General features: G+C 36.9%; 1 protein-coding gene across 1 annotated transcript in view; it reads right to left on the bottom strand.

Annotated features, from left to right (window-relative positions):
* LOC136810367 (titin-like) overlaps positions 1-20,393 on the bottom strand; it is a 66,733-nt gene that overhangs the window by 43,580 nt on the left and 2,760 nt on the right. Inside the window, 26 exon segments of the mRNA XM_067066919.1 lie at positions 1,452-1,670; positions 2,187-2,336; positions 2,860-2,985; positions 3,433-4,857; positions 4,860-6,768; positions 7,534-7,640; positions 8,331-8,435; positions 9,012-9,064; positions 9,468-9,600; positions 10,250-10,330; positions 10,907-11,032; positions 11,570-11,645; positions 11,912-12,078; positions 12,328-12,382; positions 12,747-12,859; positions 13,227-13,343; positions 13,868-14,074; positions 14,486-14,568; positions 15,308-15,456; positions 15,738-15,775; positions 16,176-16,262; positions 16,854-17,034; positions 17,739-17,822; positions 18,402-18,566; positions 18,988-19,109; positions 19,839-19,991. Coding sequence (XP_066923020.1) covers positions 1,452-1,670; positions 2,187-2,336; positions 2,860-2,985; positions 3,433-4,857; positions 4,860-6,768; positions 7,534-7,640; positions 8,331-8,435; positions 9,012-9,064; positions 9,468-9,600; positions 10,250-10,330; positions 10,907-11,032; positions 11,570-11,645; positions 11,912-12,078; positions 12,328-12,382; positions 12,747-12,859; positions 13,227-13,343; positions 13,868-14,074; positions 14,486-14,568; positions 15,308-15,456; positions 15,738-15,775; positions 16,176-16,262; positions 16,854-17,034; positions 17,739-17,822; positions 18,402-18,566; positions 18,988-19,109; positions 19,839-19,991 — 6,231 coding nt within the window.

Raw genomic sequence — 20,393 nt, forward strand, 5'->3', positions numbered from 1 at the left:
AAACACGTCAGTCTGACTTATAATCCAATAAAGTAACTCAATTCTAACAAGTCAAAACTAAAAAAAATCTAATTTTTTTACATTACACACTAAAGCACTTACCTAAAATTATAACGCTCCAAAATATATGATAACTAAATAACAAGTTTGTGGTCACATAAGCCTCTCAATGCAAATATAATCTCTAACAAAATTGCCTATGGTACTTAAACTCCTCATTAAAAGGCCCAAACAGCCACCAGACAGACAGTCAAAACATTACATGCGATTACTCTTGTTTCACGTTAGAAATATTTACACGCTACAGCGTAACGCAATCTTTTTTGTAGACATAGACGGTCTAATTACAAAACAGTTTTCGTTGGCAAGACAACGGTAAACAAAAAATGATAGATTTTTAATTTTGTAAAAAAAGATTTTTTTTATAAGATTTAAAACAAGATTTTTTTTATATGATTTGAAATAATCCAACTATCTCAACCGATAAGAATATAGTAAAATTAGCAAATTCGGTTCGTTGACTCTTGTAAAGGCGATGATCGCTTCATTCAATGAACGAAAAAAGCATCATTTTATTGCAATAATCAAGAATTACAGTTGACAATCTCTAATTCGACGTTCTGTTATTCGATAAACTTCCGTTTTCGATCAAATTGAAAGTCACCGTCAAATTTCCTTAAGAAACTCTCATAAACGACGCCTTACTATTCGACATTCTATATTTCGATAAGCTCGCGTTTTCGATGAAGTTTGAATTCCCCTTGAAAATCGAATTAGAGAGCGTCAACTGTAATACCATTTTAACGAGTTTCATAACATGGCACTGTCAAATGTTTCAAAGAGATTTCTTATAAATAAAAATGTTGATATTTAACAGTACCGTTTTAATTGGTGACAATTTTTTTGTTCTTTTTTATTGTCGGAATTTAAAGGGACCATTGTATAGGGTAATTAACAATTATCAGCTAATTGAGTTGGGAATTGAAAAAAAATAACTTCAGTGCCAAAATAATCGTTTGTTTAAAATCAAAAAAGTTATTTTTTGGCGAGCCGCAAATAAAAAGATTTTAGATAATACTAAGAGTTTCATATGATTTTTCCTGTAAAATATTGCATTGGGGAAGTGAACCAAAATCAACACAGTCTGCAAGAAAACCACTCGTCAATGAGAATACGAAGTAACCAATGAGATGTAGCCGACGGCAACAGAGAAATCACAAGAACATGTTAAGAACATTTTTAGGCTTAAAAATCAAAAAGTTAAGAACATCCGAAGGCTTCAAAAATTTTGGATGGTCTTATAAAAAAACGTGTACCTAACCCAGTTGACACAAAACGTTGTTTCAACGTTCATCTAACGTTATATGGACGTTGTGAACGTTAGATAAACGTCGAAAAAACGCTGTGTGGCAACTGGGAAGAGAACAAACCGAGGAATAAAAAAGCTTTACCTTTTCCTCTTGAGCAATACCATTCACAAACAATGTGAAACATTCGGGCGTTTTATCAGGGTGGAATCCCGCCATCCATGAAAGAATCGGCTCCGTAATATTATCATCACGCGACGAGGGTGATGGGGCGGTATCGTCATTCTCCACCCGAGGTGTAAGGTTTGAAGAGATTGAGATGATTGGACCACCCGCTTTGCTAACACTTGGACAAGTTATGAACTAAAAGGGGCAGAGAAGTAAAAAATCAACCAGAAGCCAAAGTTTGTTTTTCCTCTCAGTCTGAAAATGAGCTTTTCGCTACAATGTAGCCCAGATTCTTAATATATCATTGAATTTTATTGAATTTTGAGACAGAAATGCTCTGAATGTTGCTCGATGAAAACTAAAACCAAAAGAAGAGAAAAGCTCTTGCGGCAAAAGGACAAAGTGATCATCACCACTGAGTTTATATTATTGTAACATGTACTACATGAGCCGCCAATATCCATACACGTTTTTGTTCATAAGAACAAACTATATAAGAACATAAGGCTTAGATGGCCAAAATACTAAGAACAAGTTAAGAACATTTTTAGGCTTAAAAATCAAAAAATTAAGAACATCCAAAGGCTTCAAAAATTTTGGATGTTCTTATATAAGAAAAGTGTATTCGTTGTACTTCTCGCAATCGATTATATGTACTGAGTGTGCATAATGAAAAATCAACATATTCAGTGTGGTTTGTATAGCACTTACCAGTAAATTAGACATTGCTATTTTGAAAGCTTCTTTATCAACAGGAAAAACAACGATTGCAACTTCGTACGAGCGACCACCCTTTAAACCAGATGCGCTAATGGTCGAGTCTGAAAACACGTGACCTCTTGGAACGCCATCCACATAAAGCTGGAAAAGAGTTAGGAGCGATTGAAATAAACAATCTGTCATTCATGGGTGGCTGGGTAAAAGGTCAAACCACCACTGGCTCCCGAGGCACGAACTGAAATTAGGGCTTAAAAAGATTTTTAAACTACAACCAGCGCCGAAATATTTGGCACAAAAAGGGGAATTCCCTCAAAACTTTGAAACCGCAAGTGATTTTTAAATGCTTTGAAGTACAGTTTGGAAGTAGAGTCTTAACTCTGAGTTTTAACATTAGACTTAAGACTCAGTAAGACAGGATCTAAAAGCTCAAAAATGTTCCATTAAGGCTCAGTATATAGCCTGGAAGCCACTTAACCCCTCCTAAATCGAAAATTCCAATGTAGCAAAGTATATTTAGGCGCTGATTGTAGATCTGAGGGCTAAATGCTTAAGTAATGTAGTTTTTTAGCTATTTTAAGCTATGTAAAAAAAGTTTCAACTATTTTACGGTATATAAGGTCTTTAATTTTCCATTTGAAAAATCGATGACACGAAAAAGTCTTACAAAGAATCCATTAATGAGTTCAGTTTTGGCGTCGTTCGGTAAACTCCATTCTACATTGATGGTGTTGGGGTTGAGGAAAGAAGCTCTGATGGTCGGAATACATTTACTCCACTCATACGCCTTCCACTGAAACAACAAAGAGAAAAGTAAAAACAAGTTTAATGGATCATTCTATTTTATATCCATGGGGGTGGACGAACATTTTCAGGGGGCAATTCAAGCAGATTTCGCTATTTTAAAAGCTTCTTTATCAACAGGAAAAACAACGATTGTGACTCGATGTCAATGAATGAATTTTTCAAACAAACATTCAATGACACTAAAGCCGAATGAAGAAGCCAAATGTTGAAAATTGATTAACCCTTTCTGGGAGCGAGAGCTGTTAATGGGTAAATACATGTTCATGGTGAATAGTACTGGGTAGGGGGGGGGGTCGAATTTAAAACGATCATACCTAAAAATTCAAAATTTGGTTAAGCTAAAAATGGAAAGAAAAGGGCGGGATGTCGTAAAAAATCTTCTCTTCAGAATTGGTCAGGAAATTATTTTAAAAAAAAAGATAGAGTAAAGTACCTCTTTGTCCAAGTATTCTTTATCAGGACCAGATGACTCCATCTCACTGTCACTTTGTTTTCCACCCTTTTGAGTCAGCCTCGATTCCACGCCACTATCATGTGACATGACGTCATCTTTCATTTCATCTGTGTTGGTTATTAATTCAGGATCAAGCTCTTGTAAATGAGGCATTGATTCATTTTCAACAGCTTTTTCTTGAGTTGGGTTTGATTCCTTTTCAGATTGTTGTTCAACAGTTGTGACATCTTCAATTTCAACAAGTTTTGTTTCTTTGGACGATTCTTCATTTCCAGTCTCAACAACAGATTTTGAATCATCCTCAACAATGTTTGACTCAACATCGACAGGTTTCGACTCGTCCTCAGAAGATTCCTTGACATCTTCCAACGAAGCAACATGGTCAGTTTCTTCAACCAGAGGAATTTTGGTCAATGTTTCTTGACGTGAAACTTCTTCGAAAGATTCTTTCTCGTATACAGGTAATGGAGCTTCTTCCTGAGCAATCGCGTCTTCATTGATCTTCGATTCTTCCTCATCCTTGACAGAACCAGATTCTCCATTAATCTTGACTTCTTGCCGGATCGCAATAGACTCTGGTTCTTTGTCTTGAGTATTGGCATCTTCTTTTTCTACCTCGGCCACTTTCTCGGTATCCGCAGATCCTTCGATGACCTCTGAAGTATCTTTACTTGAATCCTCTGTTTCTTCATCTCCAGCTTTGGAAACTGGAACATCATACTCTTCGTCTACTTGACCAATATTTAATTGATCAGATTGTGACTCGCCCTCTTTTTGCTCATCCTTCTCAGTAATCAATTGTTCTTCTTTATCTTTTTCCACTTCAGAAACTATTGTTAAATCCTCTTCAGTTGTTTCATTCTTTGGTTTGGAATGTTCTTGTGATTCAACAAAGCGTTCTTTAGATTCGACATCCACACAATCTTCAACGGAAACAGATTTCTCTTCCAAAACATCATCCACCAACGCTTCCTTTAAAGTAGTTGTCGAGAATTCTGAATCAATTTCGAAGGTTTGAGCAATGGTAGAGGTTTTGGATGAAAAAACTTCTACTTGAACTTCAGTGTGTGACGCCTTAATGACTGCCGGGGAAACTTCAAGTTCGATTGCTTGTAACTCAGACTCCGGAATCAGTTTAACAGGTCCAGATCTGGGAGGAATCTTTTCGAGTCTTTCCTTTTCTGCTTCCTCTTCAGCGATTCTTTGCTTCTCTGCTTCTTCTGCAAGTCTTTGCATTTCTGCTTCTTTTTCAGCAAGTCTTTGCATTTCTGCTTCTTTTTCAGCAAGTCTTTGCTTTTCTGCTTCTTCTTCAGCAAGTCTTTGTTTTTCTGCTTCTTCTTCAACAAGTCTTTGCTTTTCTGCTTCTTCAGCAGCAAGTCTTTGTTTTTCTGCTTCTTCTTCAGCAAGTCTTTGCTTTTCAGCTTCTTCTTCGGCGATTCTTTGCTTTTCTGCTTCTTCTTCAGCAAGTCTTTGCTTTTCTGCTTCTTCTTCAGCAAGTCTTTGCTTTTCTGCTTCTTCTGCAAGTCTTTGCTTTTCTGCTTCTTCTGCAAGTCTTTGCTTTTCTGCTTCTTCTGCAAGTCTTTGCTTTTCAGCTTTTTCAGCAGCAAGTCTTTGCTTTTCTGCTTCTTCTTCAGCAAGTCTTTGCTTTTCTGCTTCTTCTGCAGCAAGTCTTTGCTTTTCTGCTTCTTCTTCAATAAGTCTTTGCTTTTCAGCTTCTTCAGCAGCAAGTCTTTGCTTTTCTGCTTCTTCTTCAGCAAGTCTTTGCTTTTCTGCTTCTTCTTCAGCAAGTCTTTGCTTTTCTGCTTCTTCTGCAAGTCTTTGCTTTTCAGCTTTTTCAGCAGCAAGTCTTTGCTTTTCTGCTTCTTCTTCAGCAAGTCTTTGCTTTTCTGCTTCTTCTGCAGCAAGTCTTTGCTTTTCTGCTTCTTCTTCAATAAGTCTTTGCTTTTCTGCTTCTTCTTCAGCAAGTCTTTGCTTTTCTGCTTCTTCTTCAGCAAGTCTTTGCTTTTCTGCTTCTTCTGCAGCAAATCTTTGCTTTTCTGCTTCTTCAGCAGCAAGTCTTTGCTTTTCTGCTTCTTCAGCAGCAAGTCTTTGCTTTTCTGCTTCTTCAGCAAGTCTTTGCTTTTCTGCTTCTTCTTCAGCAAGTCTTTGCTTTTCTGCTTCTTCTGCAGCAAGTCTTTGCTTTTCTGCTTCTTCTGCAGCAAGTCTTTGCTTTTCTGCTTCTTCAGCAGCAAGTCTTTGCTTTTCTGCTTCTTCTTCAGCAAGTCTTTGCTTTTCTGCTTCTTCTTTTCTGCAGCAAATTTTTGCTTTTCTGCTTCTTCAGCAAGTCTTTGCTTTTCTGCTTCTTCTTCAGCAAGTCTTTGCTTTTCAGCTTCTTCAGCAGCAAGTCTTTGCTTTTCTGCTTCTTCTGCGGCAAATCTTTGCTTTTCTGCTTCTTCAGCAAGTCTTTGCTTTTCTGCTTCTTCAGCAGCAAGTCTTTGCTTTTCTGCTTCTATTTCAGCAAGTCTTTGCTTTTCTGCTTCTTCTGCAGCAAATCTTTGCTTTTCTGCTTCTTCAGCAAGTCTTTGCTTTTCTGCTTCTTCAGCAGCAAGTCTTTGCTTTTCTGCTTCTATTTCAGCAAGTCTTTGCTTTTCTGCTTCTTCTGCAGCAAGTCTTTGCTTTTCTGCTTCTTCAGATGCGACGTTTTCAGAAACACTTGTCTCATTGACAGTGGAATCATCAAACATTTCACTCTTCAACTGCTCGACAGGCAATCCTGATTGGCTATTACCCTCAGTTACCACAACAACCTGAGTCACATCTTCACTTCGAACATCTTGGATAGTATCGGCTTGAGTGACTTCCTGTTCACTATAGTCGACATCATCAAATTTAGCAACTTCTTCAGTTCTTTGGGTGACATTGTGTTCAGTATCTTTTGAGATCTCACTCATTTCAGTATCTTCGTCTTCGTCTGCGTGTGAGAGTGCAACTGCATTTGTATCAGTAGAAGGTCCTTCTGGTGTAAAGCTTATCACAACCTCCTTCGCTGGGGTGTTTTGTACTGGAATATGTTCAACAAATTCTGGATCCATTTTCAAGCAGATGATACAGTCATCTTCAATTATAATTTGATCCCGTTTATCTAAAACCTCTGGTTGTATTGGCTCGTTTGATGCGTTTTGCTCTTGTTGAAATTCTTTGTTGTCTTCTTTTTCAAGAGCTTCTGATTGTTCTTGATCATTAGAACTTTCTTGTTGCGTTTCAACGAGTTTTTTCGAAGGTTGATCGAGTTCAGTTGAGCTTAGCGCAGAATCGGAAGGCAATACCAAATATCTCCTAAAATGAAAATAAAAGAAGTCATCTTAACACTGCCTGATATTTAGAAGTTGAAAAATGGATCGAAAGATTGTATAAAATTAGGAAGAAATAGTCAGACCTCGAACATAATTTTCCCATAAAGTGAATGATAATGTGCTAGAGTAGCCACCTCTTAAAAAAAACCAATGAAAGTTTGCGTGCCCGTTCTTATGATTTTGAGAATCAAGTTCCCTACACATCACTGGATTGCACACAAAAAAGGCAAAGAAATTTTTTTGCAGGATTGACTTTCTCTTTCAAAGCGTATTGCAAGGCCCTAATTAAATTATGTTTTCACAATAGAAACATAATTTTGAGCTTTGTCTTCATGACTATCTTATTGGATAAAATATCATATGGTGAAATTCTCATGAATGCTTACAGTGACCTTTCCCGAAAAATCTAAAGTCTATCTATATTTGAAAATTCACACTTTTGGGCTTAAAGTAAGTCAATAATCCTTCACTATGACACACACAAAAAAAAAGATTTAAAGCTCAAACTAGCTCAAGCTTCTAGAAATCTTGTTTAGGTGATCTTGCGTTTCAAAGAAAATTCCTTGTAAAATTTCTTGCATTGACCTGCTTCCATGACTTGTGTTGCTGATCCAGCTTGTTTTTTAATAAGGCTGAGATTGAGAAACCGTTCTTAATATTTTTTATTATGAAGAAAAGAGCTAGAGATGATTTTTCTGAAGGCCAAAAAAATAATGAAACTTGTCTTCTTATGAAGTTCAATTCTTACCCTGATGTCAAGATGGGGCTTGGTTTTCGATCAAGCATCTTGGCGACCGCGCGCACAAACTGAACACCACCTTTTGAGAGTGTGATCCCAGATTTCATGTCGTATGTCTGAAAAGGTAAATGTTCTTACTTTAATATTCAAAGTATGGCGGAATAATATTTCAACTCCCCTCTCTAATTCTAATTCGATTCAAGAGATCAAAATAATATTTTTTTGAAATGGAGAGGGACCCAAAATACAAAAAGTTTTTTAAGAGTAATTTTCAACACTTCACAAGCTGTTGGTACCAGAAAGGTTTAAAATAGAGAAAGATTGACTGCTTAAATTGGCACATTGAATTTGCGTGAGGTATTTCACTTGATTTATGGGGGGGGGGTTATAGCGAGTACCTTTGAGTGCCAAATAAAAGGACCTTTTTATTTCGAAAACTCGCAAATTGAATTAGACATGACGTCTAATTCAGGCTACTTGATATATTGTTATGAGAAATAAAACCATCTGAGTCAACGCAAGATAACATAAAGAGAGAGAACACTTCACGTCCCTCACATGACACAAGGTTTAATCTCAAAATTAATACCTTATGAAATTTAGAGTTTTACTGTGGTGGTCATCTTTGAGATTGAGATTGCCTTTTTTTCATGTAGAGGAATAGTCGATGTTTTCATATGACAAAAAGGCCAATCTCAAAAGCAGAACAGGATTGCAAGATTTCCAATTTTCCAAGACACTTATTTTGAGATTGAACCTTTAGTCGTGTGAGGGACCATATGAGAGAAAGCATAATCCGAACGAACCTCAGTACTTTGGTTTCCAATGAGAGGTTGTGAACCATCCGTTGTGAAGAAGATTTCCGCATCCGCATCTTCGTGCTCCAAAAACACTTTTTGACCAACTTTCACCTGAGAGGAGAATTCAGGAATTATTTTTATGAACATTACGTGTGTAATGTCAAACATGATACGTAATATGTAATATGTAAAATGTAATATCGAAGGAAACATTAACCTGAGACAAGAATTCATGTATTATTTTCATCACCATGTAATATGTAATATTAAACGCGATAATGATATGTAACATGTAATATCAAAGGAAACATTAATTTGAGACAAGAATTCATGTATCATTTTCACAAACATGTATTACGTAATGTCAAGCGTGGTATGTAATAATGTAATATGTAATATTAAAGGAAACATGAAAAAAATCGCTCAAAATGGAAGTTAATCATTCTCGAAGGTGTTTTCAAAATGTTTGTGAACAGTTTAAAATTTATTGAGGCCATCGTTAATAATCAATCTTTAAGTGGACTTGGGAACGTGATATGTAGGTAACCCGATAACATCTAATCTCAGGATCGCAAAATTTGAATGACAATGAATGATAATAGAATGGGGTTGCACTTAGCAAAAAGAACAGGCATGGGTGACAAGCTGAGAAAGGTGGACATGTATAGCAAATATCTTAGAACATACCGTTCCTTCGGTGGGAGCTTCTGTTGAAATTTTCGGTGGATTTGTGATGTCATCTAAAGAGGAAAAGTAATTTGTTATACAGTGAACTCCCGCCAATTCGAGTCGTTTTATAATTCGGACTAATCCTTGTTAGATACTCTCTATAATTTGAATCTATCTTCGATTCGAAGAAACTTTTTGGTCCCTTAAAGATCGAATTAGAGAGAGTCAACTGTATTCACAACCATCATCAAGGTAGACTGGGTCCAAGGCTCCTATACCAGACCTGCAAGTATGATCAAGGTAGACTAAGTTCCATGCTCTTTTACCTGACTCTTTTTCGCTAAGAAGATAACGCGAAGTTCACGGTTAGACCCTGAGACCCTCTTAAATTTTTCAGAAGTGCACTCCTTTGGTTGCATACAGATAGGCGGTATATGCCGGTTGTACAGATTGATTGTGTTAGCAAATTCTTACCTGTTTCAGCAACGTGTACGACGCATTCATGTTTGTCTTTCGGCGACTCGATTTCGAAGATGTACGTTCCAGCAAAGTAGAAATAAAAGACACGACCACATTCAGGTAAGAAATGGTTCTCAATTTCCACAGACTATGAGAAAAACAAATAATGTTTCCATTTTGAGAATATTACATTGTAATTGTAATGTCTTTTGAAGACAAGTGAAAAGAACGCGAGCTAAAAGGTTGATAATTTTCTGAATCTTCTGACGTCAATTTTTGAACAAGTCTATTTTGACATCTTTTTAAGAAGCCCTTAAGATTTTACAAAAATCGTTTCAGACATTGAAATTTTTAGGAGTGCCCTGAATTAAGTTAGAGTTTAGCCATAAAAAAAATTGATGGTCTTAGCACAATGGGTAGAGCAGTGTACGTCAAAATTGGAAACTTATGGAAACTTTTTTTGGACCACCCGGTATATGGCAATTGAATCAATGTTGGAATTTAAACAAGGTTTGTCGAGTTATCGGAATTGATATGCGTAAGTCAGGAATATGTCATTTTAATAAAAACAGAGAAAAACGGGGGTCCAAATCAGGCTTTCTGGATATTTCCAATAGAAAAAAGAAAAAAGGACGTATTATTAATTACGCATATCAAAAATCAAATAATTTTAACTGATCGCTTTGAATTATTGAAAAAACTTCAAATATTGGTGTGAGGAATTCTATGTATGCTTAAATTCAGAGGAGCAATGAAAAATCTGCAGACTTGACTTTTGAGCTTCCTTTTAATCATACCTTGCCGTCCGAGATACGAGTGATAGACCATGTCCAAGTGTCCGGTTTCTTTGATGGATAACTGAACAACACTTCCTTACCCTAAATATTGAAAAATATAATTATAAGAGTTGGTTTATGCCCAAGATTGCTAAGGTAGACAAATTGCGGGAAAAAATTCAGACCTTCCATAGTTTCAACCATGATTAGGAATAATAGAACCTTACTCACAAAAACATCGAGGTTATAAAGTCACCGAGACTTTAAATGGTTTAAATTAGCACTGGTCTTAAACATCAATTCTAAGTTTCTCTCGAATCCCCTAAGATTCCTGCTAAAGATGTACGGTGAGTAAACTAGATACAGTCCACTTTTTCTAAATCAGGACAGAGAATTTTCTTCGAATATAGGAAAAAGATCCAACCTTTTTGTTTGATTTACATAAAGATTCGAGTAACAGAGTTTCGAGTTATAGAGAGACAGAGTTGATTGTACCCACTGAGCTTTATATAACCTTTTGTCGTTAGGCAAACTTTCAACACTAAAGTGATTTCTTTGCGGATACCACTTTCAAAAAAACTCCGATCAAAAATGGGGGATATAGCTTTGTTCAGGGTTTATGAAGGTCAGTGATCTATACCCCAATTACATCTAAGACTTTAGCCTTTTTTAACTTACACGTGCAATGTGAATAGATGATTGTCCATATCCTTTCACTGGATTTAAAGTCAACAAAAAGTCATCAACAGATGTATCGACAAGAACAGTACTCCATGTTCCTTCACTAACCAAACAAGATGATTTCTGTAAAAATGAGAATGATGATTTAACAATGGGCTTTTCCAGAAATAAAACCGTATACCCACTGTTGAGGAGGTCCAAACTTTTGTTGCTGGAAATGCTGTAACCCCTTGGAATTCTAGGCAATTTTAGGTTTAAACCTTTCTAGAATTCTGAATTTTTGTAGGACTTAAAAAGTAACCCCTATGGAATTCCAGTTACCTTTGACAGATTTTTGTTACATCCCAATGGAATTCCATAACATACTTAAACCTTACCCCCTTGGAACGGAAATAGACTTCCTCAATAGGGGTATATCTTTTCTAAAAAAACCCAATGTATCATAGCTTGTAAAGCTTTCGCATGAAAAGATGCAAAGCAAAGTAACATTGGGTTGGAGATAATCATGTTGATTGGATGAGATTTTCAGGTACAATATATCCCATAAGATTAAAACGAATTCTATCGAGCTCAAGAAAATCTTGGTACAATAAGAAATATAATCAAACTTTCCAAAACCATTTGCACGTGAACTTTCGTCTAATATATGATCGGACAAACCTCAGAACTGAATGGAGCCGAACCACAAGTGAAATGATAGATGCCCTGACCATTGAATCTTCGTGCATGCGCGCGTCTGAAAGAGATCAAAGGTTAATTGATTGTTTGTATAATAATACTTTACCTACGATGTCAACAATTGTTGATGGTGAGGTGCGGCGGGGACTCGGCTAATCTCTTTGAGGATAGAATGATTTTTTAAAACCTTGGGCCACCTTCCTTTCACAAATTTTGTTCCTTTCTTGCTGGAATTTATTCAATTCTTAGAGTCCGTTGTAGGAGATGATACTATTGGTTATAATCCTACCTGCAGCGTGTGACAGATTTAAATAGAATACAAACCTTGTTGAATAAAGCATGACTTCGTTTTCACTGAGTGAAGTATTTTCATCGAAAGTTGACACGGTGCTTAATGTTTCTTTGGGCCACATCCAGCAGACAATATCGTTGATGGATATGATGGTAGGATCAGGAACAATGCGTTTCGATGACACTTGCAGTTTCTTGACCTGGAAGATCAATTCCAATTCAAAATACATATGTTGTGAGAAACTAATACAACTTATCAGAGCGAGATAATTGGAAATGTTGGTAAAAATTAACAAAATAAATACTTAGCGAAAATTTATAAATGAGGACAATATTTGTGAATTCAATTTGTGAATGCAATTTTCTTTCGTATTCGAATACAAAAAAAATTGCATATGGTTTGGAAAATTGATTTCTGATAGGTTCAAGAACCGTTCAAGAACCATTACCTGAACACCTTGGACGACCATAACATTCCCAAACTTCCGTCGCTGGCCTCCAATCCTGAAAATGAGAAAATAAATGTTTCAGGCATAAGTTTTTACTTGGTATCCATTGCTTGCAGTAAAAAATTAGTTAATACATATTCATTGCAATGTCTTCCATTCCACCCAATAGCTGATTGGTTGAAAGTGACGTATTGACTGATTATACGTCACTTACCACCAATGAGCGATTGGTTCCGTGATGTAATGTCAGAAGACATTGCAATGGTGCATATCATGAATTAAAGGTCACCCAAATGTCAATCGAAGGGATAATGTTAGGTGTGGAGGATTTTCCATTTCAACCACTGATAGATTAGCGAATGTCGGGAACAAAAATTTTATTTGGAAAAAGGTAGGAGTAAATGTAAGACTTGTCTTACATTTCAAACTCAAAGGTTCCAACTTTATTAAATTGATGCATGAAAGCTCCTGTGATTGGTTGTTCTGGACACGTGATCAAAGAAGACGTGTGGTCCATGTGAGATGAAGAAAGCTGTGAAAAAAGCGGATAGAAGTTTTTAGTACCGAAGCACTGTGATTATATGCCATTATGATATGCACCACTGCAATGACTTCGCGAAATTATGCAACTTTTCTGTTTTTGTTCCACCCAATACGTCACTTTTCTATTGTTAGAGTGACGTATTGGGTGGAAAATTCCAGAAGTTCACAGAAGACTCTCCAGTGGTGCATATCATGGATAGTATTCTGCGAAAAGCAGGCAATCTTTATTTATCCATCAACAGTGAAAAGATCAACAGCCAGAAGGAAGGAAAACTGGTGTCTTGAATGTTCATCTTTGCTTTAACTTCTTTGAAGAATGCTTTTTGAATAGGTTTTTATATAAACAATGAACAAACCTGAATAATCTTTCGAACGTTTTGGGCGTTATTCCAACGCCACCAAACAATATCTCCTTTGTTAATTTTAAGCGACGCATTCCCAAAACCGCCATCTTGAACTTTCATTTCATGGTGCTAAAAGTAAGAAGAGCAAATTACTTAAAGTAGATAAGTTCTCTATCAGAAAAGTTTTCAAACTTGAAGAGGAAATTTGTTTGAAATCTCGTTCGAATCAGCTATAGACCAGTCTGTTTAGCCAGTGTTTGTAATGAAATTTTAATACATGAAGACAGTAACTGCCACGGATCATGGAAATATTGTCACTTGTCCTCCCTTTGGTAGAGATCCCTTCCGCAAACTTTGTTTCAAAAATATGTTTATTTGAGTGGCTTTATCAATCAAGATTGGCTGACTATCAGTATCAAACCTTGTAGCGATCCCTTCTAAAACTGAAGCCTTTAAGATGACTATCAATCCTTAATACTTAATATAGCCTGTAAGTCTATAAACCCCTCCTGAATTGAAATATTTCAATCAATTTACCAATTAGCCCAAAAGCAACTTTCTCGCCCGAACTTTAAATTGCTAAAAACGAGGAATTAACCAAAATTCTCAATATATTTTGACCGAGATTGTGGCTATCAATCCTTGATATTTACCTTGGAAACAGGTTGAGCAATCAAACAGCACCATGACGTATTGTTCTCCTCCACACTCGATTTGAACGTTTCCAAACCACAGTGGTGGAGGGTGGTGGAAAAAACACCAATCACTCGGAGAACGTTCGAAAACACTTCTTCACAGGGTGTACAACAACCCTCCATCGGTGTGATTTGTGAAGCTCCGGTTGAATCGTCTTGTCGAAGCTAAGGGAGAGGAGGGCATGGGTATCATAATACGGGTGGTATAGTTAACTACCTCAAGGGAACTAATTCTTCGCGTTCTTTGGCAAAACCACGGAAATTAGAACCTGTGAATTACAAATTTTGCCAATTTATAAAAAGAATTGAAAAATTCATAGGAAAATGGAAGAAATATGTCCAGAATAGGGCAAGACTGCGAAAACTAATTCCCGCAAAATGCGACTTTTTGGAATTGTTGTTCAATCGTGAAAAGTACGGGTAATGTTCTGAAAGATGAACGAGCAACTTTTATACTCGTAAAGGGCGTTTCTCGCTAAACATTTTTGGGCTCAACAACAACATAAACAGTACAATATTTGAGAAAGATATTAAGCAGACAGCTTAACGTGTTGGTAAAACAAAAAACGTACGTACCCTTAACAAAGAGAAGTTGTCTGGGACATCACCAGATTTCCAAACCCACCATATACGATCGCCAACAAATACAGATCCAAGTGCTATGGAAATTAATGGAAAGTATTACTATGGTAAGAATAATCAGCCTTTCTTTCCAATATGCATACTTCTACTGCCACTGGAGATAAATCCCATGTGGACGACTCGAACGCGAGAGCCGTGTATTGTACAAAGTAGAGTAGCCTTGCGTTAAAATCTTCCGAGATTAAGCCTATGTTTCAAAGTTCTGTGCATATAGACACTGAGTTACAGAATTTTCTACATGTCGCTAAGACATAAAAAACTTGAAGGGCTAAGATTATTCTTAACTTGTTCTCGTATTTTTGCAGACTTCTACAGTTGAGTCTCCATAACTCGAACACGCAGAGGAAACACAAATATGATCGAGTTATGGAAATTTCGAGGTGTGGAGTAAGGTTTTAAGGTATTGTTAACTGAAGAGACCAAATAACTTGTTCAAGTATTTTGTGCAGAGTTTTATCATAGAGCTAGTCAACAAGAGGAGGGTACTTCGTCGGTTTTTTTCACAAACTCGAGTCAAAGAAAAGTGAAAAGTCAAGCAAGTAAAATAATTTTTCGAAAGTAATGAGAATTCTTTGGAAAATCGAAGACATTTTTTGTGAAAATGTCTCTCTAAGGGTCACCTTTTTAGCGATTTTGTCTCTCTCTGGGACACTCTTTCAGCAAAAAAATAACTCTCTCTACAGGGTCAGTTTTCAGAGGTCCCGTCCGTACATACCCCTCATCCGCCAACCCTAGTACCCCCCCGGGCATACATACCTGGTGAGAATTGGTCTTTGCTGATTCTGATGACATGTTGTTTAGAAGAAGGTTTACAGAGAATGATACATTTGAATTGTGGTTGGTTCATGTCTTGAACCTCGTATACACCGGTCTTCGTGAATGTGTATGACAACAAACCTGCTGGCCTGTAGAATGAAAAATAACAGTCACCAGATTCTTCAACACCTATGACTGGTCAACGAGCTGTCAAACGTCAGACGTCGATATACAATATTAAAGAAGTTCGTTATCTGGCAAAAATCCCAAAATCAGTTCCCGCCATTCAAAATCATTTCTAAATTTGTTCTTAAAAGCATTAATTTTGAACGATAATTTTAATGCCATGTCTTCTTATCATTTGGTGAACCATTAGAAGGCAATTATTGCCACGATCAGCATATCTAACTAAATCACAAATAAAACATACCTTGCCGAGTAAGAATCACGATACGGCAGAGGTTGATTCTAAAAAGAAAATTGGTCAAAATTAAAAAGTTTGCTGAACAACAATGAAAGCTATTTAAAAATATCCTTTTGGAGCTTGTTATATTGAATTACTGACGACCGCAGTGCAGTTGTGGGTTTAACTCCCAGTCGGGTCATACCAAAGACTTTGTAAAAATGGTACTTGATGCCTCTCTGCTTGTTGCTCAGGAATTAAGAGAATGATCAAGGGTAAGTGGAGCAATCCAGGGAGAAAGAGTGGCACCCTCCCCAACCTTCGGGTAGATAGCTATCGAAAGAGAAGCCTTCGGGTCGCCTCCGCCTGCGGTGGCAGACTTACTTACTTACTGATGACCGAAACTCTATGGAAAAAACTCTTTATTTCCCAGATGATCTTTACAAAAAGCACTAACACACTCACCTTGTGCTCATCAGTGATAGTCGAGTCTTCATTGTCAAGCAGACAAATTTGTTTGATCGAGATGCAATGACTTAATGTGTTCACCGACTAAGAAAAGAAAACAACAATACTTTCAGAGAAGCACTGAAGAGTTCAAAAGCAGGACCAATAGTAGACTAGTAAACCACACCGTTGTATTTTGCTGTAACTTAAGCTTGCATTGGGCCAACTAAGTTCGCTGAATTTAGTGAACTCTTTATAAGCACCATTTCCGTGTTCCCGTGTCCCAGGAAAGGCAGACGCTCGCTTAGTCTGTACACAGACCCTGTATCTGCAGCTAATTTCAAAATTCATTGAGGTTGAGGGTCTGTTGTCATTGTCTTTTCTGGTTTGACGTTTTTCAAACCGATCGCAGCGGTAGAGTGCGGTTGAAATAGAGGGGAGACGACGAGAGAAGTGTTGCTTTTTATAATTCATACTTCATCGCAGAGGTTTCCGTATGGGGATTTTTTATCAAACAGACAAGGCGACGAGTGTACTACAAAAAGATAAACGTTATAAACTCTGGTATAGAGTAACGCTTGCTAGTCTACACCAATTACAGAGGATACAGTGAAAACGGAAGGATAAAGCAGACCGTAGCTGGTTAAATGAAATCTTTTATATTATGTGAAATATGGTGTATGCAATAATACTTACTTTGCTTGGTCTCCAGTGAACCCAAACAATATCTCCTGCAGTCACTTCCAACATTTTACGTGTGAAACCAGAATTCTTCAGGTTGATGATATGTTCTAGTGATTTCTCAAGGACTTGGATGACACAGTATGCACGGTTCTCATTGTATGATTGTGTGTTGAAGTAGTAGATACCAGCATTGCTAAGTAAAGTAAAGTAAAGAGAAGATAAAAATAAATTCTGAGAATTCTTAAGGAACCATCACTCTGATAAAAGAGTATGGGGAGTGTGCTAGACATTGCATGTGATGTGGTGACGATACTCATAGGTTCAACACCTACGAAGATCTATGCCCTCCCGTGTAATCGTCGTATACACCAATAACTCTGTCGTGTCACGAGCGCAGGGCTAGCAGTGTCTGATAAGCGTGGTAATTTCCATCCTATCCAGGGATAGGGTCCATTCCGGATGTTTCAGAGGGTTAATTTCTCATTCTTAAGGAACCAGCATTGCAGAGTCTACGTTATGTTGTGAAAGAGTCTTGTCTGTAGACAGACCCAGTATCTACGGCTTATTTTAAAATTCATTGCCGTAGAGGGTCTGTTGTCATTGTCTTTTCTCATTTGAGATTGTTCAAACCGACTGCTGCGATGGAGTGTTGGTGAGAGAGGGGAGACGATGAGAGAAGTATTGCTATTTATAAATCATACTTCATCGCAAATTTTTTTTATCAAACAGACACTGCACACAGAGTGTACCACGAAACGATAAACGTAAGATACAGTAGAAAGAGTATAGATTAAAGAATTCAAAGTCTTTAAAATTTATGCATAATATGCAAGACAATTATCATAATGGAGGTTCAGGGTCTATTGAAGACCTCAAAGATTTATTCTAACTACTTACTCGAAAGTTCTGAAATACGTTCCAGTATATCGAGCGTTTTCTTGATTCTGAACACTGACATAACCACCATGGTCCAAACAATATCTATAGGAAAAATGAAATGAATCATACTTAATAAAGTATATCTTTTTGACTTGCAATATTTTGCGGTGATCATGAAAAAAAATCTGAGAGATTCAATCTTTGGTATAGTCTAGCAAGCTAGACGACTAATTCAGACATAGTAGAAATAGAACAAAAAGTAATGGAGAGAACAATTTTAGTCTTTATACAAATTAAATCCCGTAACAATAATCGTATTATCATATAACGCCTATACTACTGTATTACACGAATTATAAACGACTCCAATCTAGATTTTGTATCGATTGTCAGGCTTGGTTTGTCAACAATATATATTTTTGTGAAAAAATAATTTAGTCCTTCAAGAAATATAAAGGGTAAAAAAATTGGGCGAGGTTTTTCCAATGGGTTATTTCAGAGAAAATTTGTACCTCCTTTGTTGAGTAGGTCTTTTTCGGGAAAATCCCCTGGATTTTTCTCATTGACATATTGTAACCCTCGGGATTTTTTCACACTCAAAAAACCGATCCACCCTGGACGACAAATACATAGGGGATACAGATTATTTCTGGAATAGCCCAATCATTAAGTAATTCTTACTTTCTCTCGACAATATTACGGGCTTCTTCACAGTTCTTCCAACTCCATCGGATTGTATCTCCTTTATATAAGCGTACGATGGCTACACTAAACCCTTCATCTGTCACCTTGACATCCATAACTGGTTTCGTTTTCACTGTGATCTTCACTGGGCGATGGTTGCCACTAAGAAGGGTAATCGTATAAATTAATTTAGACGACCAACTTTCAGTCAATATTTTGGGCAGTCGACTGACTGCTTTCCCTTTATTCAATTCTGACGAAAGATGGCAGAAAGGCCTCAGATGGAAATCCGTCCAATCTGTATCAGCCATAGACCCTAAATAAGGTTACAGTCTGGTAGTTGCTAGTTCGGACTTCTCTTAAGTCTTACCTTTAAATGATTGGAGTAGAGTTTGTTTATGAAAACAGTACGGTGGAAACTCGATAACTCACACAGGTACCAGGAACGCAAATTTGTTCGAGTTATAGAGATCGGTTTACAAGGCTTTGTTACTTGTTCGAATTAAAGTCTTATTCTAGTTATGAAGGTTCGAGTTATGAAGACTTCACAATAATAATTTCAAACAAATTCTATTCAACTTACAACTTGAAGTGATAATCACGTGACAGGTTGAACTCTTGTGTCCAAGCCCCCAATGTGTGAAATGTTTCGTCGCTATGGAAACCACCATCAACTGGTAAGACTGATTCTTGGCTTCGGTACACCTAGACGGGGAGAAAAATTGTCTTGATGATTCGTTTTTTTTGCTTAGTATAGAATGAAAATGGTAGAGCAAATACCCGCGAATGGCATGGTTGTGAGTTTGAGTCTCGGCGGGTCCTTTGGTTTTCCAACGGTTCTGGTAGCTGGTCAGAAGACAACAACATGAGAGCGACTGTATTCACATCATTGTAATACATAAGGGCAAATTCATGATAGAATGAAAAGCTCTTTTCTTAGCAGCCGGCCGGTAAAAATTGAAGGGTTTCACGTTCAGTTTTACCATCAAAATTTACTTCAGGCTGGCAAAAGTTTTAAAAACACTCCAAGGTATAAAATCTTTAATAGAAAAGGAAAAGCACGGGTTTATTTTGACCGTAAAGTGCGATACAGTAGGCCTGAACATAACTTACCAAAGCAAACCCATGCAAGTGAAATCCTATGTACATGCCTACGATATCGCATTGAACGGTCTAAATAAACACTTGCTTAACCTCGCTAATAGAACAGGAAAAGCTTTCTTATCTCGGGATCTGACTAAAGTTTACCAGGGTTTTGAGGTCTTCGTAAAGTGTCGAAATATGTGAGTATGCTAATGCAATGACTTCAGACATTTTTTACGTCATCTATGCTTTTGGATCGATAGGGGTCTTCTAATTTCAAAGTGATTCTTTATGAATAGGTTGGGCTATAAAACAACAGATTTAATTACCACGAATTGAAATTTCATTTACCTGATAGACTTTTTCATTCTTCATTTGTTCATCAGTAACATCCAACTTGAATGTGATAGCTTCACCAGCAAAGATGACCAGTCGGTCAGGAACAAACTTCGTGTTAGTGATACGCACGAAACGACCACTGATCTTGATCTTGAAGCCCTCTTTCTGTAAGATTAAGGAGATAAAGATATTGGAGAGATGAAAGTATTTAGTTTTCAAAGTCCCTTTTTCTGGGAGACTTTGTAGAAATATATATTTGAGAGGAAAATATTTATTGTTTAAATACATAGTCCCTCTTTGTGTAAGATTAAGGATATAAAAATATTGGAGTGCTAATATTTATTGTTTCAATGCAAATAGTTCCCCCGATAGTTCCTCTTTCGGAAAGATCATGGAGATAAAGATATCAGGAAGATTAATTTCTTTCGAATATTTATCGATGCCATTCATGTTTACGAATGATATGAGCAAATTCAGTGATTTTCCTTAGAAAAAGCTGATTGGATGGATTTGAAATGGGAAAGTAAGAATAAGGAACCTTGAAAAAAAATAATAAAAACGACTTAC

Source organism: Clytia hemisphaerica, unplaced genomic scaffold (genome assembly GCF_902728285.1).
Source record: "Clytia hemisphaerica strain Z4C2 unplaced genomic scaffold, Clytia hemisphaerica genome assembly, whole genome shotgun sequence".
NCBI lineage: Eukaryota > Metazoa > Cnidaria > Hydrozoa > Leptothecata > Clytiidae > Clytia > Clytia hemisphaerica.